A 23,036-nucleotide genomic window follows, 5' to 3' on the forward strand; every position below is an offset into this window, starting at 1 on the left:
TGTTGTACTGCACAGACGCAGAGTGCTCCCGGTGATGTGAACGTGGCCAGGCCGATCATGCGGAGTTGGCCCCGGACCAGAGGACTTTCCAGGGCTAATTGTAGGCGTATGGGGAGTCAGCAGAAAACAGTGTGGGAGCGATCATGCGCAGAAGACCCAGTCTGGATCCGACTGAGCCTGTTACTGGGGCTGATCGCGGCAGACTGCGGGAAAATGGCGAGGGACTCACATGTGCTTATGGGGCTGAAGGAAGCCCCCCATGCAACATCTCCCTCCAGGCCTAATCTTAACAGACCCTGCTGCAATTATGGTAATGTTAGGGTACCATCATTATAAATTGGGGCTATACTGTGTAATCTTGGCGCCCACGTCGATATATATCAATTTATAATGGTGTCGCTCAAGTTTCTGCCGATAGAGGCTGTTCAAATTTCCCCCTTCAGTGCAACCACCCCCACAGAGTTCCAATGTTTCAGCTCTTTGCTGATTGCCAGCGACTGGCAAGCTCTGCAAACGCGCTGCTAGTGGGCCCCTGGCCTAAGTGTAATGATAACATAATTTGACAACCATCTGGTATTGATCAAGTGGACCTGAACTCAGAACTTCCTCTCTGCTCTAAAAGATAAGCAACAGCACAATAACCTTTAGGGCCTGTTTCCACTAGCGCGGAAACAGGGCTGAATCCGCAGTTTCCCCGCAGGCAAATTGCGCAGGGAAACTTTGCCATAGGAAATAATGGCGCCGCCGGCTGAATCGCATGCCCTAGCGATTCGGCCGGCATTGCCCAGTTTTCACGCGGGAGGCAGTGAATCCCATAGCACAGCTTCTGGGAGGAAGTGCCGCCGCGTGTCTCGCAGCTGCGCGCGGTGGCTAGTGTAAGCGGGCCCTTAAATAAAAACATTTCTTTGTTACAGCTCATAGAAATCCTCCAATAAATCTGCAGTTTCTACTTCCTGCTTTCATGGAAGCAGACATAGGGTTAATATCATGTGTTTACAAATTAGCTACTCTACTAAGGCAGGCAGCTGACAACTGATCAAACTACAACTTGTGATTAGTCACAGACAAGGATAAATTAGATAGGCTAAACTCTCTAAATACATACAAGGTGCATTTCTAAATGTTTTCGATCACAGGAGTTCAGGTCCACTTTAACCTCTGAAATATGATTATCCCAATGCAAAGTTTCAGTTCAGCTGCAATTCAGTTCTAGCTACTGAAATTAAATGGTTTACATGCCATCACTGCGCCCTCCCTACAAGCAGGTATTACTGAAGCCTGAAGCAAAGATAGAAACACTTGCCCCAGTGGCTGATGCAATAACGATCAAAGTTCAGAAATATATGAGGAATAAGAATGCATTGATGAGCGAAAGAGAGGGAAGTTTGCCCTCAGCAAAGATGGCCGCCGCTGAGGGCGGAAGTGGTGTGTCCTGTCATCTGGGAAGTTCTCTTCCTGCTCACACTTTGGTGGGTGAAATGAAACTGTTGAGAGTGACGGTCTGGTTGCTGCTGCCGGTTGTAGCACGATGTATAGAGCCGATCTCTATGGGGATTGGTGCCATAGTGCTAGGAGTGGCCAGCTATTATGGGAGAGACTGGCTCTCACAAGGGAAGTGTCAGCTGGAAGGGAACATCAATGTCACAGGTAAGCTGGCTGCAGGGGGACTACAGATCCCAGTATGCCCCGTGTACTCTACATACAACCAGTGCATGTGCAGGAAGATTGTATGTATGTCGGTGGTCCTGTAGTGGGAAGCCTATAAGGTGCCCATTAACAGAACAATTTTTTTTTCACTTATCACACATTACTTTCTTTTGATGCAATTTTTAATATCAAAAGTAAGCAGGAGGTAATTATCGTTTGTTCCCATAAACAGTCGATCACAGCATTTTCTCTCTTCCGCTTTGATTGTAGAATCCAACATTTGGGTCGATTGCATTTTCTGTTCCAATTGACCATAGAATCATTTTACAATTGATTTTTGCCACACGGTTTTCTGTACGGTATGATTGTAAAAATTGCGTCCAAAGATCACATCTGATGAAAAAATTGTACCCTAATGCTGGGTACACACTATGAGATTTTCTGGCCGATTTACTGTCAGATCGATTATTTCCAACATGTCCAATTTACTTTCTGATCGATTTCCGAGCATTTTCCGATCGATTTCCTATTAAAGTTAACGGAAATCGGTCATAAAATGCTTGGAAATCGATCGGAAAGCAAATCGGACATATTGCAAATAATCGATCTGACAGTAAATCGGCTATAGTGTGTACCTAGCATTATAGGCACCCTATGCAGAGATCCAGCCAATTAGGGGGCGGGGCTGTCACCTGTCACTTTCAGACTGAACTTTCAAAGTTTGGTGTTTGTTTGTTTTTTTGTTTGTTGTTGTTTTTTTTTTTTTGAAGTTTGATTCAGTTTTAGAATATTTATATGTGCTTAAAGTTCGGATGTACCTTAGATCAGCGTTTTTCAACCGCTGTGCCGCGGCACACTAGTGTGCCGCGGCATGTTGCCAGGTGTGCCGTCCAGGTCTGGCGTTCAGTACGCAGGAGGGGGGAAGCAGCGCTAGAAGGAGGGGCAGTAGAGGCAGCGGTGGGGAGGGGAGAAATATCCCCCCCCTCCCTCACCTGGGACCCCTCCTTCTGCCTCTCTCCCCCTCCATTTAGCGGTGGCAAGTGCGGGCTCGGCGGCGGGGAGACATGCGCAGACTTACCACTTCTGCGTTCCAAGCGCCGGCAGCGTCATGTCGTCAGATCTCCGCCTTCAATGCCGCCCACTGTGCTTCCTAATTAGCGGAAGAACAGTGGGCGGCATTGAAGGCGGAGATCTGACGACATGACGCTGCCGGCGCTTGGAACGCAGAAGTGATAAGTCTGCGCATGTCTCCCCGCCGCCGAGCCCGCACTTGCCACCGCGAAATGGAGGGGGAGAGAGGCAGAAGGAGGGGTCCCAGGTGAGGGAGGGGGGGGGGATATTTCCCCCCTCCCCACCGCTGCCTCCACTGCCCCTCCTTCTAGCGCTGCTTCCCCCCTCCTGGGCATCTATACTGGGGAGAACTGTACTAGCTATACTGGGGGCAACTAAACTAGTTATACTGGGGGCAACTAAACTAGCTATACTGGGGGCAACTAAACTAGCTATACTGGGGGCAACTAAACTAGCTATACTGGGGGCAACTAAACTAGCTACACTGGGGGCAACTATACTAGCTATACTGGGCACTATACTGGGGCACTACCCACCTATGCTAGCTATGCTGGGCACTATGCTAGGTATGCTGGGCACTATACTAGCTATACTGGGTACCATACTAGCTATACTGGGCACTTTACTGGCTATACTGGGGCACTACCTACCTATACTGGGGCACTACCTATCCATACTGGGACTATACTGGGGCACTACCTATCCATACTGGGACTATACTAGCTATACTGGGGCACTATACTGGGGTAACTACACTAACCATACTGGGGCAACTAAACTCCCTATACTGGGGCAACTATGCTAGCTATGCAGCCGCACCCCAGCCCCCCCCCCCCCCCCCCCCATAGCCTGCTACACACGGCACTGTCCACTAGGTCGCGCAAACACCCTCGCGCCCCCCGCCGTTCCCCGGAGAAAAATATGATCAGAAAGTGTTCCCTGGGCCGGAAAAGGTTGGGAACCACTGCCTTAGATCTTTTTCCCTTTCTAATACTGTACAGTGTCCTCCCCAGAGGAGGAGGCAAGCTGATGACAGCTGGGTACCCACCAAAACTAGCCGGGTGGATCACCCGGCTAAAAGAGCCTGGGGAGAACACTGCTGTATTGCCTATAGTGTATATAGATTGTTGCGCCTTATAGTACATGTAAAGGTGCCTTTACACTATGAGACATTCTTTAGCAGATTCGATCACTGTGATCGAATCTGCTGAAGACTGCTGCCCAATCATAATTTCAATCAATATCTAGCAGAAAATGACCAACAGTACTGATCAAACTTGCTGGGCAGGGGTGCACTGGTATCTACACGTGGTGTGGGTGTGTTGGCTAGAGCTGGTGATGATTGCTGCCTGCCAATGCTGCCCTCCCCGGAGCCCTATGCAGGGTATAACGCCGCAAACCATTCTCACTCACCTCTCCAGCCACATTCCTTCCTCTGTGCTGCAGTCATCTCCCGGCGCACACATAGTGACCCAGCAGCATGTACACACTCGCGTACACGGCCGGTTCAGGAGGTGACAGTAGTCACAGAGGAGGGACCATGCTAGCAGGTGAGTAAGAGTGCTTTGCTGTGCTAATACTTTGCATAGCGCCCTGGGCAGAGCAGAAGCATAGCAGGGGGGACACCTTGAGGGGAGTGGCGGTAATTTATTTTTAACTGGCTATTTATGGTAAGCAATATGAGCGATGCTGAAATGCTGCATTCCCATGGCAGAACAAGGTTTTATTTCCCCCACCCCTCTCAAAAGCACCAGCCGGTGAGACGTATGCTTCCTGTGCAGGCTGCTGCCTGAATACTGAGGGAATTGCCTGCCATCTGTGACTTGCTTGTGCATGGCTGCAACGCTACAACATTATTCAGGCTGCACAGACATGTGGACACACTATGAGTACTGTACCTGCATTAACCACCCTGGCGTTCTGATTAAATCGCCAGGGTGGCTTCGGGAGGGTTTTTTTTTAAATAAAAAAAAAAACTATTTCATGCAGCCAACTGAAAGTTGGCTGCATGAAAGCCCACTAGAGGGCGCTCCGGAGGCGATCTTCCGATCGCCTCCGGCGCCCAGAATAAACAAGGAAGGCCGCAATGAGCGGCCTTCCTTGTTTTGCTTACATCGTCGCCATAGCGACGAGCGGAGTGACGTCATCGACGTCAGCCGACGTCCTGACGTCAGCCGCCTCCGATCCAGCCCTTAGCGCTGGCCGGAACTTTTTGTTCCGGCTACGCTGGGCTCAGGCGGCTGGGGGGACCCTCTTTCGCCGCTGCTCGCGGCGGATCGCCGCAGAGCGGCGGCGATCAGGCAGCACACGCGGCTGGCAAAGTGCCGGCTGCGTGTGCTGCTTTTTATTTCATCAAAATCGGCCCAGCAGGGCCTGAGCGGCAGCCTCTGGCGGTGTTGGACGAGCTGAGCTCGTCCAGACCGCTCAGCAGGTTAACTAGAGAGAATTATGCTTCCTGTGCAAGCTGGTGTGTGATTATTGCATGCAAACCCCTGCACTCTGAGCACTGTACATTTTGATCTATTGTAGAGACTGTCTGTGCTCGCTTACTGAAGCATTGAAAAGAAAAAGTGACTCTACTGTATGTGCTTGAATATGATCATTTCTGATATAGTTAGGCCCTGTTCACATTAGGCAATGCAGATGGCCGTGTGATTGGAGCGCATATGATCGCACTGACATCTGTGTTGCCATGCGCTGCTGGTCCCATTCATTATAGGGAATGGGATCAGTGTTGCGATTTGCCATAAATGCATGCATCAGTGCGATAGTGCATCACACTGCTGTGCAGCGCATATGATGGGAGCGGCAGAAGTGCTGTCTATGCAATTCTGGCGTTCTTGCGTATCGCACACCATATGCGCTGCACTGCAGTGTATAGTGTGAGCCAGACCTAAACCTCATTTCCCTGTCCCTTGGAGTTTACTATAAAGGGATTCTACTGTACTTGAAACTAAAATGAACTAAAATCTCTCTGTATTTCCTCCTCTCCCCTCGAGATCCCTCCTGTCCTTTAGTGCCGCCCCCCCGAGCCACAGCCTGCAGCCACTAACCCCTCCCCCCCCTTCCCTGTGCCGCCAGGACCCTCTCTCACCTCCGATAATGTCCCACTAATGCAGCATACACACTACCAGCTGATGTCGCCCATCGAAATTCAGGAACTGATCCCCTTGGGCAACCATGGTCCTGACATCACACTTGGGAGGGTTTTCAACACAACATCAGCCATACAGAGCCCCCTAATGATCCATTTGTGAAAAGGAATAGATTTCTTATGGGAAAGGGGATATTAGCTACTGATTGGGATGAAGTTCAATTCTTGGTTACGGTTTCTCTTTAAAGTGACCCAGAGATGAATTAAAAGCATGTTTTTTACTTACCCGGGGCTTCCTCCAGCCCCATAAGCACAGATGCGGCCGCGATCTGCTCTGGTAAGCGGCTGTGTGACGTCAGCAGGGGGCCTTCTGCACATGTGCGGAAGGCCCCGGCTGACATCACTAAGCCCGACTGAGCCGTCTATCATTGTTTGATTGCAGCTGAACAGAGGATTCCGGCCGGACCGCAGGAGGCACGCGTGAGGACCGCGCGGGACGCATCCATGCTTCTGGGGCTGGAGGAAGCCCCTATTAAGTATAAAAACAGGCTTTTTATTCATCTCTGGTTTTCTTTAAAGGATACCCGAAGTGACATGTGACATGATGAGATAGACATATGTATGTACAGTGCCTAGCACACAATTTTTTTCCTTCTAGTCTCTCTGAAAGAGTTAAATATCAAGTATGTAATTGGCTGACTCAGTCCTGACTCAGACAGGAAGTGACTACAATGTGACCCTCACTGATAAGAAATTCCAACTTCAAAACACTTTCCTAGCAGAAAATGGCTTCTGAGAGCAAGAAAGAGATAAAATGGGAAATTTCTTATCAGTAAGGGTCACGCTGTAGTCACTTCCTGTCTGAGTCAGGACTGAGTCAGCCACTTACATACCTGATGTTTAACTCTTTCAGGCAGAGAAAGAAAAAAAGGAACACAGCATAGTTTATGTTCAGTGCCTAGCACACAAATCACATGTCTCTCATTATGTCACATGTCACTTCGGGTATCCTTTAAGTCAGGCATGTGTTTGGGCCCTTAGAGAAGCTGTCCGCAATCTCTGTCGAGCAAACCATGTCTGGTCACAATTCTTACTGCTGGATGGTGTATTGAGTAATCCGCCTTTGGTTAGCATTTCAAGATTCTCCAGTCAAGATTGGTTTCAATTTATAGAGTTGACCTTTATAGATTTCTTTAAAGTTAAACTTTAACTGTATTGGATGTGTTTATTGCTGTCTTGCGGGTGTGAATATCAGTCAGTAATCTTCCTTCCTCCTCCAGCTCTACAAGAAGACTTTGATGATCGCATCTTTGGGCAGCACCTGGCCAAGCGGGTGATTCTGAAGGCCGTGCCGGGATACTTAAGAAACAAAAACCCTAAGAAACCCCTCGTGCTTTCCTTTCACGGCTGGACCGGCACTGGCAAGAACTACATCAGTCAGATCCTGACCCGTCATATCTATCCGGAGGGCCAGAACAGTAAATATGTGCACCAGTTTGTGTCCACCCTGCATTTTCCACACTCCAACCTTGTGCCCAAATACAAGGTAAATCAGAACAAAGTATATTCATTCTGCATTACCTGTCTGAAATGTAACTGTTAAAGCAGACCTGAACTCAGAACTTCCTCTCTGCTCTAAAAGTTAAGCAACAACATGATAACCTTTTAAAGAGAGCCCGAGGTGGGGACATAAAATAAAATAAACGCTCAGCCCCCGGATCAGGTAGCCACCATCTCTGCCGCTCCTGTGGCCCACATCTCTGTATTTTCCAGGGATGATCACCGACCTTAATCACGAGTGATTACTCATGATTCAAATGAGGTTTAAAACCACCCTGGCGTTCTGATAAGATCGCCAGGGAGGCTGCGGGAGGGTTTTTTTTTAATAAAAAAAAAACTATTTCATGCAGCCAACTGAAAGTTGGCTGCATGAAAGCCCACTAGAGGGCGCTCCGGAGGCGTTCTTCCGATCGCCTCCGGCGCCCAGAATAAACAAGGAAGGCCGCAATGAGCGGCCTTCCTTGTTTTGCTTAGATCGTCGCCATAGCGACGAGCGGAGTGACGTCATCGACGTCAGCCGACGTCCTGACGTCAGCCGCCTCCGATCCAGCCCTTAGCGCTGGCCGGAACTTTTTGTTCCGGCTATGCTGGGCTCAGGCGGCTGGGGGGACCCTCTTTCGCCGCTGCTCGCGGCGGATCGCCGCAGAGCGGCGGCGATCAGGCAGCACACGCGGCTGGCAAAGTGCCGGCTGCGTGTGCTGCACTTTATTTGATGAAAATCAGCCCAGCAGGGCCTGAGCGGCAGCCTCCGGCGGTGATGGACGAGCTGAGCTCGTCCATACCGCCAGGCTGGTTAATTACAGCAGCTGAGCGGCGGGGAATGAAAGGGTTATTTACCCATAAATCAGCGTCCTTCCTGCACTCCAAATGGGTCCATGCGTCCTGTTAGTCGCTTTCAAGCCTTGCTGCCGTCACTTCCTCTTTTAAGCTGGAAGGAGGAAGTGACGGCAGTGAGGCTTGGAACACGACTAACAGGACACATGGACCTATTTGAAGCGCAGGAAGGACTATGATTTATGGGTAAATAAACCTTTCATTTCCTTCACTTACAAAGACCTCTACAGCCTGGCTCCAACGTACATATCTACAGTGGGATGCGAAAGTTTGGGCAACTTTGTTAATTGTCATGATTTTCCTGTATAAATCGTTGGTTGTTAGGATAAAAATGTCGGTTTAATATATCATATAGGAGACACACAGTGATATTTGAGAAGTGAAATGACGTTTAATGGATTTACAGAAAGTGCACAATAAATGTTTAAATAAAATTAGGCATGTGCATAAATTTGTCATTTTATTGATTCTAAAACCTTTAGAACTAATTATTGGAACTCAAATTGGCTTGGTAAGCTCAGTGACCCCTGACCTACATACACAGGTGAATCCAATTATGAGAGCGTATTTAAGGGGTCAGTTGTAAGTTTCACTCCTCTTTCAAATTTCTCTGAAGAGTAGCAACATGGGGGTTTCAAAACACCTTTCAAATGACCTGAAGATAAAGATTGTTCACCATCATGGTTTAGGGGAAGGATACAGAAAGCTGTCTCAGAGATTTCAGCTGTCTGTTTCCACAGTTTGGAATATATTGAGGAAATGAAAGACCACAGGTTCAGTTCAAGTTAAGGCTTGAAGTGGCAGACCAAGAAAAATCTCAGATGGACAGAAGCGACGAATGGTGAGAACAGTCAGTCAACCCACAGACCAGCACCAAAGACCTCTACAACATTATCTTGCTGCAGATAGTCACTGTGCATCGTTCAACCATTTGGCACACTTTAAACAAGGAGATGCTGTATGCTAGAGTGATGCAGAGGAAGACTTTTCTCCACCCGCAGCACAAATAGAGCCGCTTGAGGTATGCTAAAGCACATTTGGACACGCCAGCTTAATTTTGACATAAGGTGCTGTGGACTGATGAAACTAAAATTAAGTTATTTGGGTATAACTAGGGGGTGTTATGCATGGAGGAAAAAGAACACATCACTCTAAGAAAAACACCTGCTACCTACAGTAAAATATGGTGGTGGTTCCATCATGCTGTGGGGCTGTGTGGCTAGTGCTGGGACTGGGAATCTTGTCAAAGTTGAGGGACGTATGCATTCCAGTATCTCAGTATCAGCAGATTCTGGAGACCAATGTCCAGGAATCGGTGACAAATCTGAAGCTGCACTGGGGCTGGATCTTTCAACAAGACAACAACCCTAAACACTGCTCAAAATCCACTAAGGCATTCATGCAGAGGAACAAGTACAACGTTCTGGAATGGTCGTCTCAACTCCCAGACCTGAATATAATTTAAAATCTGTGGTGTGAGTTAAAGAGAGCTGTCCATGCTCAGAAGCCATCAAACCTGAATGAACTAGAGATGTTTTATAAAGAGGATTGGTCCAAAATACCTTCAAGCAGAATCAAGACTCTCATTGGAACCTACAGGAAGCGTTCAGAGGCTGTAATTTCTGCAAAAGGAGGATCTACGAAATATTGATTTCATTTCTTTTTTGTGGTGCCCAAATGTATGCACCTGCCTAATTTTGTTTAAACAATTACTGCTCACCTTCTGTAAATCCAATAAACGTCATTTCACTTCTCAAATATCTATGTATGTCTCCTATATGATATATTTAACTGACATTTTTTATCGTAACAACAAACGATTTATACAGGAAAATCATGACGATTAACACGGTTGCCCAAACTTTTGCATCCCACTGTAGGTTGAGGTAGTGGTTGCCGGGGTGGGAGGGATCTTTTTCAATCCTGGCTGCTCTGGGTGGCAGTCTGGAGTGGTACAGGAGGTCCAGAGATGGGAGGGAAGTTCTGATGCTCCTCTCAGCTGCTTTGATAACTCTGAAACTTTTACTTGTCTCTGGCCAAGGCACCCGCGTACCACACAATGAGGAGCAGAGAGTCAACTCGATAGTAGCGGAGTTGAAGCGATTCAGGAGTGAAGACAGTAAGGTGGCATGTGAGGACAAGCTGGGGAAGTCAGAGAGCAGAGTATGGCTAGCCTTTGTGTTACTGCACTCATAGATATGATACTGCTCTTTTTCAGTAGACATTACTGTACTCTGCAGTGGTATAGTCTGCAGATGTTTAGCTGAAGGCAGGGCTGTGGAGTCAGTCGAGGAGTCGAAGCACTTTTTGGGTAGTCTGAGTTGGTGGTTTCATTATCTGGGGAATCCGAGTTGGAGATTGAATGATTTTTGTACCCACTCTATAGCCCTGCAAGGGCTGTGGAGTCAGAGTTGAGGAGTCGGAGCAATTTTGAGTACCTGGAGTTGTTGGTTTCATAAATTTTAAAGGGGGTTGGATTATTTTTGTTCCAACTCCACAGCCCTGGGTGTAGGGACCTTCTACCCTCTGAAGACTAAAGTTTCAGGTCTAAAAATGTTTGAAACAGTTGGTGATTGTCTTACTTTTCTTTTCTTTTTTTTCAATACCATTACAGGACCAGTTACAGATGTGGATCAAAGGAAACGTGTCAAAGTGTGAGAGATCCATCTTTATATTTGATGAGGTGGATAAGATGCACCCGGGCCTTATAGATACCATAAAGCCCTATCTGGATTACAATGATGTGCTCGACGGCGTGTCTTACCAGAAGGCCATCTTCATCTTTCTTGGGTAAGAGCAGAGATCTCTTCATGAATGAAATTGGTGAATAGAGGCACCAAAACAGGATAAGATGAGTTAAAAACCGTTTAAAAGGAGGAGGTGGGTGGAACCACTACCCTCACTAAAAATGACCAGGCTAAAAACAAGCCATAGATGATACAAAAAAATTTTTTAATCTCCATAATACAGTGCACTGTATTTTGGAGATTAAATTTTTTTTTGTATCATCTATGGCTTGTTTTTAGCCTGGTCATTTTTAGTGAGGGTAGTGGTTCCACCCACCTCCTCCTTTTTAAACGGTTTTTAACTCATCTTATCCTGTTTTGGCGCCTCTATTCACCAATTTCATTCATATCTTGTCCACCCTGGGTGGAGGGGTGTATCCCCAATTTCTTTCTATAGAGAGCGACTTTTTATACCTGAGTGGGGTCAGGTAAAAATTCTCCCCACCTGCCGTTACAGTGGTCGCCTTTGTGGTGACCCACACTTGTGAGTATATTCTCATTTACATTTTTTCCCATATTGGTTGAACATACTACACCAGATTTGGCTCTCGGTTCTGTTTTCTTGTTTTCAAGCACAGAGATCTCTTCATGTCCAGCCATCCAGTTATAACCCCTATAGAACAGAGTTCACCAACCGTGTCCTCAAGGTGGCCCACCAACTGTATGTTTTGCCCCCAAAAAACACAAACATTCACAGGTGTGGTAATTAGGGTTGGTTCAGGTGGACGTCTGCAGAGCAGGGCATTTGAACGCTGTTGTTGAAATAAACATGGAAGTCCTTGTTGCGGGAAGCGTATGGATGTAGGATGGGATAGCCTGCACTGCTGGTATTCCAAATCCCTGGATGGCTTTGGATCTGGTACACAAGCTCTCCAAGCTTGACTGCTGCATCCATGGTGTCTCTCTAGTCACTTTGCAGTTCATGTAGAAATGCATCTTGGGTCACTTCCTTTTATACTTCATGCATTTTGGGACACTGCATGCATTCTGGGATACTTCATCTATGCGCCTAAAAGGACTAATGCAGAGGTTTCAAGCGGTTACAAGCAGTTGTCTGCTTCTGATAGCGATTCACTCCATTGCTGGCAAACAGCTCTGAGACGCTGCATGCAGTGTCTGGAGATGAAACGAGGGATCTGCAGTGGTGATTGCGCAAACCATCGTCTGAACAATTGCCTTCTTTCATTCCAATGGCAAAGCAGTTGATCCACTTTCGAAGGCAGTGTTCAGCAGCCGTTGATAGACACAGCAGAACTCCACATCTAAGCTCCACATTTCTCATTCATGTGATTCGGAGCTGATGAACAACCTCTGTGAACTTCCACAAAACATGTTGGCGAGCCTTGAGGTTGTGGAACACTGCTATAGAATATCTGATGTATGTGAGACCATCGCATACCGAAGGGAGCCAAGCTGTAAGCTATGAGAATATGGCTCACTGACTGCCAGCTTCCCGGGAATAGGGTGTTCCAGCCACTTAACAAGGGTTCCGCGCAAATTGAAAATGTAACTATTAAGCATGTCAGAACTGAGATAAATATAGAATACTAGTCTACCCAAGCCCATTTAAAAACGGGCTATAGGTAGTGATGCCACCGCCGCTGCATGTTAGTGCACATGCGCGCACACGCCCGCCTGGCTCCCTGGCCCATCCTCCTGTCCCAACGGTTGTCTGTACTGCGCACATGCACAGTACAAAAAACCCAGGTTCACACAGACAGGGAAAGAGGATGACACAGGGACAGTTAGGTTTTATTATAGAGGATAAGATCACATATATGTATATATATAAGATGGTTATAGAACGTTATACAGTAGTGCTTTAGCTCAATGCCTGTTGTTGATCAAAAAACGCAGTCCTATCTAGCGCGCAGGAGACATACAAGGAACGATGGGTCTGCTGAGAATCGTTAAAATAAAGTTCCCGGTGGCAGCGAAAGACAGATTATCGTCCCTGCAGACCAGGTTCAGGCGATAATCGCTTTCAGACGTCGTTACACGTGGCTAGGTACACACTTCCGGCTCCTCATTTTCGCCCTTTGGCTAACGATCGGCAGACCATCATTGTGCCATCTCTGAATTCAAACCTCCGATATTGTTTGCTCGTCTGAGCTTTATAGAGATATTGAGTAATTAAAATGATATTTAAACAAAAAAGAAAAAGAAACCCCCTCTCTTTTGATCTGATAATAGGCAGAAGCATTCAATCAGGACTACAGCAGTTGATCAAATAGCCAAGAAAATGGAGACAAGAACTGTCTTGAAGTGGAAGTTAGTGCAAAAAGATGGCCGCAATAGCCAAATCTGAAGTCACCTAAAGTGCATGAACAAGCAGGGAAGGAGATCGTAGGAAGCAAAAGACTCACCAAGTATAAGAAATAAGAGGACCAGGAAAGGCTGTACAGCGCTGCCCGCGCTGTCCCACTAGTTCCGCCGAAGCTGCCAATGAGTAATTAAAATGACTTGGCAGTGTAGGAAGTACCGTATTTTTTTTTTACTATAAGACACTCCTGACCATAAGACACACCTAGGTTTAGAGCAGTGTTCCCCAACCCTGTCTTTAAAGAGACTCTGTAACATCAAAAACATCCCCTGGGGGGTACTCACCTCGGGTGGGGGAAGCCTCGGGATCCTAATGAGGCTTCCCACGCCGTCCTCTGTCCCACGGGGGTCTCGCTGCAGCCCTCTGAACAGCCGGCGACAGAGCCGACTGTAGCTTCAATATTTACCTTTGCTGGCTCCAGCGGGGGCGCTGTGGCTGCTTTCGGCTCGGAACTAGACGGAAATACCCGATCTCCGTCGGGTCCGCTCTACTGCGCAGGCGCCGGAAACTTGCGCCTGCGCAGTAGAGCAGACCCGACGGCGATCGGGTATTTCCGCCTACTTCGGAGCCGACAGCCGTCAGAGCGCCTGCGCAGGAGCCGGGAAGGTTAATATTTACGTCGCTGCTGTACGGAGGGCTGCAGCGAGACCCCCGAGGGACGGAGGATGGCGTGGGAAGCCTCATTAGGATCCCGAGGCTTCCCCCACCCGAGGTGAGTACCCCACAGGGGACAGTTTGATGTTACAGTTCCTCTTTAAGGCCCACCAACAGTGCATGTTTTGCAGAAACCCACAAACATGCACAGGTGGGGTAATTAGCCACTTCACCACTGAGGGGTTTTACCCCCTGACCACCAGAGCAATTTTCACCTTTCAGCGCTCCTTCCATTCATTCGTCTATAACTTTATCATTACTTATCGCAATGAAATGAACTATATCTTGTTTTTTCCGCCACCAATTAGGCTTTCTTTAGGTGGGACATTATGCCAAGAATTATTTTTTTCTAAATGTGTTTTAATGGGAAAATAGGAAAAATGTGGGGAAAAAAAAAATTATTTTTCAGTTTTCGGCCATTATAGTTTTTAAATAATGCATGCTACTGTAATTAAAACCCATGAAATTTATGTGCCCTTTTGTCCCGGTTATAAAACCGTTTAAATTATGTCCCTATCACAATGTTTGGCGCCAATATTTCATTTGGAAATAAAGGTGCATTTTTTTCAGTTTTGCGTCCATCCCTAATTACAAGCCCATAGTTTATAAAGTAACAGTGTTATACCCTCTTGACTTAAATATTTAAAAAGTTCAGTCCCTAAGGTAACTAATTATGTATTTTTTTTAATTGTAAATTTTTGAATTTTTTTTTAATTACCAATAAAAAAAAAAATGGGGAGTGTGGGAGGTAATGAGTTAATTTTTTGTGTAAAAGTCATTTATTTGTATGTGTAGGGTGTAGTTTACTATTTGGCCACAAGATGGCCACAGTAACTTTTTGCTTTATTGCGACCTCCAAGCCTCCTTCCGGAAGCTTGGAGGAAGAATAAGGAGGCTGGACACGTGAGTTTCTTCTCACAATGATCGCGCTGCCCATAGGAGAGCAGCGGGTCATTGTGGGGCTTAGATCAACGAACGGGAATGGATTTTCCCGTTCATTGATCTCCGGGCGAGCGGGCGGCGGCGGTTTTACTAGCGGCGGGCGGCGTGTTTACGAGCGGGAGCGCGGACAGCGTCGGGAACGCGGAAAGTACGTGTTTCTCCATCCCTGGTTTTTAAAGGATGGAAAAAGGGGCGGAGAAATACGTACGCGCGGGGGTAAAGTGGTTAGTGTCTCAGCAGAGCTGATTACCTACCTCTGTGGATTTCCACAAAACATGCACTGTTGGTGGACCTTGAGGACAGGGTTGGGGAACACTGGTTTAGAGGACAAAAACCAGGGGAAAAAATATATACTAAACCTGGTGCATCCAGGATGAAGGGGCATCTTGTGGATTATGCCCCCTTTGTAACTCATGCCCGCTTGTACCTCTTTCCCCCTGGTGTCCTCTTGTGTCCTCCTCTATGCCCCTTTGTGTCCCCCTTTGTCCCTGTGTCCTCCTCTGCATGGGCACAGTACAGGGAGTCCCCGACATTGCTGCGGGTTGCAGGTTGGTATTGGCCGGCGTTCACAAGTCAGGAACTCTCTGCATTTGGACTATAAGACGCAGTGACTTTTTTCCCCCACTTTTGGGTGAGAAAAAGTGAGTCTTCTAGTACAAAATGACAGTAAGTGCAATACTCGCCTCCTTGCACGCCCCAATGCAAGCTTTACAGGGCTGGGTAGGTGGCTGCTTACACAGCCCGATGCACACTCGGCACAATTTGTGTACAGTGTTGTACACACACTCTGTTTCTGAGCTTATGTACGTAGTGTGAGGTGGTAGTTGTGAACGCGGGGAGCGCTCCCACAGAGCAAGAGGCCTGTTTTGGTTTTAAAAGGGTTGTGTAACTTACTTGGAAAACAAAGCAGTTGTGACATAATAAAGATTTATATTTTTATAATACAGACAGTGGCGGTTTGATTGCCTTTATCTGAATTCATTGAATGCCAAACCAGCTTTAATTAGTGGGAGGTTGGATTGAAAGTTAAAAAAAAGAAGGGCTTGTTTGCCGGAAAGGATTTATTGGCAGTGTAATATTTACCTGCTTCAGCGCTGCGTCAGGTTTCCTTTGTACTACCTGACAGCCACGTGCTCTATGCTGCACACCTCTGGCTCCCAATGCACGTCATGTGATCAGGAGCTGGAGTTTGTATCCAAGCATAGAGCATTCAGCTGCTGGAAGAACAGAAGAGACCAACGCATCGCTTGAGCTGGTAAATACACTGCTCCTTTGTGCTACTCTACAAAGTGGGGAGAGGAGGCTGGGTAAGGAAATACAGTAAGTGTGTGTTTTACTAGGGGAGGGGAGAGAAGCTTGGATCCGTGTGTGTGTGTGTGTGTGTGTGTGTGTGTGTGTGTGTGTGTGTGTGTGTGTGTGTGTGTGTGTGTGTGTGTGTGTGTGTGTGTGTGTGTGTGTGTGTGTGTGTGTGTGTGTGTGTGTGTGTGTGTGTGTTTTACCATGGGTTGTTGGTGACACTGTCACGGGTGTGCTCCTGTGGTTAGGAAGGCATCCTGCTTACAGTGATGTATATTTAACCACCCTGGTGTTCTGTTAAAATCGCCAGGGTGGCATGCAGATAGTTTTATTTTATTTTTTTCATTTTTTTTTTTCTTTGAATCACTGTAGCTAACTTTTAGTTAGCTACATGATTCACCACTAGAGGGCGCATCTGCCCATCTAGTCCGATCGCCGCCGGCTTTTATAGCAAGCAGAAAATCCCGTTGTAAATGGGATTTTCTGCTTGGCTTTCCTCGTCGCCATGGCGACGATCGGGATGACGTCATCCACGTCACGGCGTCGGGGAGGGGGGTGGGGTGTCCTATCCAGCCCCATAGCGTGGGGCCAGGCTGTGCAAGGGTCTGGGCGGGGGGGCTCCCAATCGCCACGGAGCAGCAGCGATCAGACCCCACACGCAGCTAGCAAAGTGCTAGCTGCGTGTATGAAAAAAAAAAATGATCAAAATCAGCCCACAGGGGCCGGAGATATCCACTGCAGCGGTAATGGACGAGCTGAGCTCGTCATTACCGCTAAGGTGGTTAATGAGACACTGAAGCGGAAAAAAAATTATGATATAATGAATTGGTTGTACACTACAGATAATTACTAGAACATTAGTAGCAAAGAAAATATTCTTTTTATTTTCAGTTTTATATAGTGTTTTTTAATAACATTGCATCATTCTCTAATATTTGCAGTTTACACACTACTCGGCATTCTAAATGATTTTACAGAGCAGGCCAGTGAACCTTTGACCTGTCCTCTGCAGGAAAAAGAAGATACAGTGACTGACAGTTGAGATGACAAGCTTCAGAAGTTCTCTGCCAGAAAGTCTGGAGCTCAATGGCTCTTTTGCATAGATAACTGGAGTTTAACTCTTCCTGTACTTTGAACAATATTAGACTTCTGTTCCTAATGTTTTATTTCTTAGCTGTACTTCACATACAAATCATTACCGTATACCATATTTTTTTTTTCGCTTCAGTGTCTCTTTAAAGGTCAGCTAAAGTGAGAAGTATATGAGAGGTATATGGAGGCTGCCATATTTATTTTCTTTTAAGCAATACTTGTCGCCTGGCTATCTTGCTGATCCTCTGCCTCTAATACTTTTAGCCATAGACCCTGAACAAGCATGCAGCAGATCATGTGATTCTGACATTATTCTGACAAGATTAGCTGCATGCTTGTTTCTGGTCTGATTCAGACACTACTGCAGCCAAATAGACAAGCATGGCTGCCGGGCAACTGGTATTGTTTAAGAGAAAATAAATATGGCAGCCTCCCTATACCTCTCACTTCAGTTGTCCTTTAAAGCTCTGGATGGCCACATAAAATGGCAAGGAGTGCCACATTCGCCCGCGGGCCTTGAGTTTTACACCTGTATTCTAGGTCAAATATTTGTCTCGGCCAAGAACTACCGTAGCTAGCAAGCATATGAGGGCTAGTTCACACTGGGCACATTGGCAGTGGTTTGCTAATCGCCGGCGATCAGCAAAGCGCTCAAGAATCGCCCCAATGTGAACCAGCCCTTACATTGAAATTAAATCACTCCAAAAATGCTGCATGCACAGCAGCAAATCGCTAATCACTGGCAATCACTACAGTGTGAACACTACCATTGACTTGCATTAGTAGCAGCATTTTGCTCATCGCCAGTGATCAGCAAATCGCTCAAAAACCACCCAGTGTGAAGTACGAGGCAAGGGCGAGGCTTCTTTCTTTCCTGCTGAGATCTGAAAAAGGTGGGCTACAGATAAGATTAAAAGAAGATAAGAAATGTTAAATGGAGAAAAAGCTTCATTTTGTTTTCCTTTAGGGCCCGTTTCCACTAGAGCGAATCTGCATGCGGTTTCTGCATGCAGATTCGCATACCCAATACAAGTGGATGGGACTGTTTCCACTTGTCAGGAATTCTGTGCGGTCTGCTGTACAGAAAAAATCTGCACGGCAGAGACGTCAGAATTCACATGCCGCACACCCGCACGCGAACTGCCGCTAATGTAATTTAATAGGAAAACCGCAAGCATTTTTGTCTTGCGGTTTTCCATGCGTTTTTATGTGCGTTATCGCTTAAAAACCCATGCCAATGCTTACCGGCATTGACATGGTTAAAATCGCATAGCGCAAACCACGAGCGATTCCGTGTGAAAATCCGCATGGAAACGCAAACGAATTTTCCACAACAAAATCGCAACGCACAAGTGGAAACGGGCCCTTAGGGCCTAGGTGTGTAAAGTTACATTCTGTACCTGGTAGTGATTGGCAGCACATCTTATGCAGTTGCACACAGCTAGACTGAGCGATCCGACAGATACTGGTAATGTCTGATATTTCTCCCTTGTGTTCTGTTTGCCAGCAATGCCGGAGGAGAATTTATCTCTCAGCTGGCTTTGGATTTCTGGAAATCTGGGAAGAAGAGAGAAGAGATTAAGCTGAGCGATGTGGAGCACCACCTGTCTCTGCAGGCCTTCAACACAAAGGACAGTGAGTAACCATACAATTATGACACATTACTTGTTCTGGAGATCTATAAACCTCCCGGATGTCTATTGTTTTTAAACACTTCTTCATTAAACACTTTTTTTGGCTTGCGAGCTACTTCAAAAACTACCGAGCCAGAGTGATCAGATAACTTCCAACAAGGGTGCTTGGGGCAGAATTACGTATCTGATTTGTTGCCTGCACATCCGAACTGACACTTCTGCTAACAATTTAATGCCAACATGCTGCATTAAAACCTCCTGTTTTACCCTGTTAACAGCAACAGGACGTTTTTAATGCGTCACTCGCTGCTGTGCACCCGCCATGACTGAGATCCGTGATTGGAGAAAGGGAACATGAGTTCCCCGAGCCAATGGAAGTGCTTGGAATGAATAAACATGATCCCAATCAGGGGCCATGTCCATTTTATAATAAAGTAAAAGGAGGATGTAAAAAATAATGTGAAAGTAAACAATGATGTAAAAGAAAAAAAAATGTAACTCTCCCTGGCATCCCAGGATCATGTTTGTAGCGCAATCTTGTGGTGAAAAAGTAAAACCACAGTTAAAATAAGATTAAAAAAAATAAAAAAATGTAAACCCTTCTAAACACCCCCACACTTCATGTTACCACAAAATATGTTAAAAAAAAAGAAAAGGCACCGTTTAAAATTAAAAAACAAAAAAACATAGTTATTTTATGACCTGAGCTTCCTAAATATGTAAGTCATGAGGGTTTATTACCAAATAATGGCTTGTAACAGGATACAAATAAATTAAATCAGAATAAATACACATTTATTTCCATATAATATATTGCCGCCATACATTGAACTTTGAACTAGGGATGTGCTCACGAGTAATTACGAGTAGGTAGCTACTCGAATTTGTGATTCTAATGAGGCTTAATTGAGTCAGGTGGGAGAGAGGGTGTTAATTACCCAGCTGCCCACTGCTTCTATGCAGATCACAGCCTCACACGGGTCCAATGCCACGACTCAGTACTGCTCACTTCCTCCTTTGGCCTGCGCAGCACAGACCTGATGACGTTGGCTAGACCACGTGACCCGCGCGGTGGAACGCACAAGAAGCCGATCCGGAAGCCGACCTGGCGAGCTCGGCTTCTGCAGCGGAGGACACTGGGAGCCACCGGAGCTGCGGCGAGGGCACAGGACGGCTCCCAGGGCGTACGAGAGGAATCAGCGCAGGATACAGCCTGTATGGCTTATCCTGCTCCTGCACAAATTCCCATCGATGTTATATACTATTTCCCCTCCAGGCCGCCACGGATGGTGGGAATGAAATAATGCGGCTTCCAGCAATTGCTGAAGGCCGAATTATAATGTTTTATAAGTAACTTCAGCTCCGTCTTCTGACGGCTCTGAAGTTTGTCACTGCTGCACCCAAGTCTCCTGCGCTGGAATGAAAGTGTTCGCTCCCAGGGGCTGGAGGAACCCCATTGCCCCAGCACTGCACCAAATGGAGGGGGTGGGGACATCTAGGGCTGTAGTGAATATTAATGAGGAAGAGGCACACACTAGCAACTCCCGCGCTCTTTCTCTCTCTCTCTGCTAGTGTGCCAGCAGCAGAGAGTGTGAGGAAGATAGTCTGCTGTAAATGTGTGCAGCGCTGCTGCCACCTAGGGGATGCTGTCTGAAGTACATAATTCAGGTCTGCAGCATTGTCGGACCAATTCAGAAAGGAGGAGCGTGAGGAGAAGAGCAAGGAAGACAGCTGGGCGGGGCACCTGGCTGATAGGGCTTGGGGGGGGGGGGGGGGGGGGGGGGGGAATGGTGCCTTTAATGGAATCTAACACTAATCTAGCAAAACTATGGGGTATATTATTGATATTGCGATTGAAATCTTGAGCACATATTGATTTGGTTCTTTGCCAGAGGCAATGATATATGAATGACATTTGCATAACTTCATCATGCAGCCTAACATTGTGTGATCAGTATTGGCCAAGATTTTAGCTGCAATGTTGTAGACTAGTCAAACAACCAATATCTGGAAGACATTGATTGTATACCTGATCTACCACAGATTATACAATCGATGCCTAGCTTAGATTTAAAGTTTGTATCAAATCTGACGTCTAGGTATGGACACTACTGATGCATGAAAGATCAGCAGGACTGCCAGGCAACTGGTATTGTATAAAAGGAAATAAATATGGCAGCCTCCATATCCCTCTCATAGGTATCCATGCCTTAAAGGGAACCTTAACGTGATTAAAAAAAAAAAAGTTTCACTTACCTGGGGCTTCCCCAATCCCCCTGCAGCCATCCTGTGCCCTCGCCGCCCCTTGACTATCCTCCGGTCCCCTGCCGCGGGTAAGTTTTGTTTTCTGTGCAGCCTCGTACCCCTTCCCACCATCAAGTGTGTCCTGCACAGGCGCAGTAAGAGAGACTTACTCCACCTGTGCAAGACGCGCTTGATGGTGGGAACCAGGGCTGTGGAGTGGGGAGAAAAATCTTCCGACTCCAACTCCTCAGTTTATGAAACTACGACTCCGATTCCGACTCTGGGTAACCAAAATGGCCCTGACTCCTTGGTCTAATATTTAACAGGACTGTGGATTTTGTACAAAAATCACCCGAATTCCGACTCCTCCGTTTATGAAACCACGACTCCGACTCCGGGTGCCCAAAATTGCCTCGACTCCAACTCTGACTCCACAGCCCTGGCGGGAACGCATACAAGGCTATGCGTGGCCAGGGGCCCGACTCTTGTTTACCGAAAACTAAACTAACCCGTGGCAGGGGACGGCAGATTGTCGAGGGCACAGGATGGCTGCAAAAGGCTTGGGAAAGCCCCAGGTAAGTGAAACTTTTTCTTCCCATCACCGTTAAAGGAATACTTAAAGGGATACTGTAAGGGGGTCGGGGGAAAATGAGTTGAACTTACCCGGGGCTTCTAACGGTCCCCCGCAGACGTCCTGTGCCCCCGCAGCCACTCACCTATGCTCCGGCCCCGCCTCCGGTTCACTTCTGGAATTTCCGACTTTAAAGTCTGAAAACCACTGCGCCTGCGTTGCCATATCCTTAATCCCGCTAATGTCACCAGGAGCGTACTGCGCAGACACAGACCATACTGGGTAGTATGCTCCTGATGACATCAGCGGGAGCGAGGACACGGTAATGCAGGCGCAGTGGTTCTCAGACTTTAAAGTCTGAAATTTTCAGAAGTGAACCAGAGGCGGTGCCGGAGCATTGGTGAGTGGCTGCACGGGCACAGGATGCCTGCGGGGGACCATTAGAAGCCCCAGGTAACTTCAACTAATTTTCCCCCGACCTCCCTACAGTAATCTTTAAGTGTAAAAAAAAAAAAATATTTACTCACCCGGGGCATCCCTCAGCCCCCTGAAGCTGGATGGTGCTCTTGCAGCCCCGCTCTGATCGTCCCGTCCCCGCCAGCGGCTACTTCCGGGTTCGGCGACAGCCGCCGACAGGCTGGGAACGCGACTGATTCTCCGCATTCCCAGCCGCTATATCACCCTCTATGCTGCTATAGCGTATAACATATACGCTATAGCAGCATAGAGGGTGATATAGCGGCTGGGAACGCGGAAAATCAGCCCCGTTCCCAGCCTGTCGGCGGCTGTCGCTGAACCCGGAAGTAGCCGCCGGCGGGGACAGGACGATCGGAGCGGGGCTGCGAGGGCACCATCCAGCTTTTTTTTTTTTTTACACTTAAGTATTCCTTTAAAGTGAACCTCCAGATTAGAAATCTACTCAGCAGCACTGAAAAAGGCTTGGTGTTTCTTTAACAGTTTCACAGCATCAGAACTTTGTTTTTATTACTAAAGCCTCATTTTTAGCTGAACATAAGCTAAGCTCTGCCCCATAAAGGAAAACTGCCTGGGCATTTTTCCCCTGATGCTGTGCAAAGCATGACAGGATATCTGATGATGATGTTCTTGTTGCTTAGCAACTGGGAGGGGTGATCAGGACACAGGACAGTTGGAACTGTGTCTCGCACTCCCTGTCACCTCCTTTCAACCAAAAAGATGGCTGCCGACATGAAATCAAACATTTGCCTGTTCTTTTAAAACAGGATGGGTAAGAGATTAGATTACCTATTTTTATTAACATAACTAATGT

The 23,036-nt window shown here is 47.1% G+C and overlaps 1 protein-coding gene across 2 annotated transcripts in view; it reads left to right on the plus strand.

Annotated features, from left to right (window-relative positions):
* Positions 1-1,462: 1,462 nt before the first annotated feature.
* The window catches only part of LOC137527864 (torsin-1A-like), a 28,137-nt gene continuing 6,563 nt past the window's right edge, over positions 1,463-23,036 (plus strand). For both annotated transcript variants that reach the window (XR_011023227.1, XM_068248841.1), the window contains exons 1-4: positions 1,463-1,647; positions 7,093-7,358; positions 10,821-10,996; positions 18,807-18,934. Coding sequence is in view for 1 of the 2 variants with exons in the window: in XM_068248841.1 (XP_068104942.1) it covers positions 1,479-1,647; positions 7,093-7,358; positions 10,821-10,996; positions 18,807-18,934 (739 nt within the window). In the remaining variant the exon portion in view is untranslated. The remainder of the gene's footprint in view (positions 1,648-7,092; positions 7,359-10,820; positions 10,997-18,806; positions 18,935-23,036) is intronic.

Source organism: Hyperolius riggenbachi, chromosome 8 (genome assembly GCF_040937935.1).
Source record: "Hyperolius riggenbachi isolate aHypRig1 chromosome 8, aHypRig1.pri, whole genome shotgun sequence".
Taxonomy (NCBI): Eukaryota; Metazoa; Chordata; class Amphibia; order Anura; family Hyperoliidae; genus Hyperolius; species Hyperolius riggenbachi.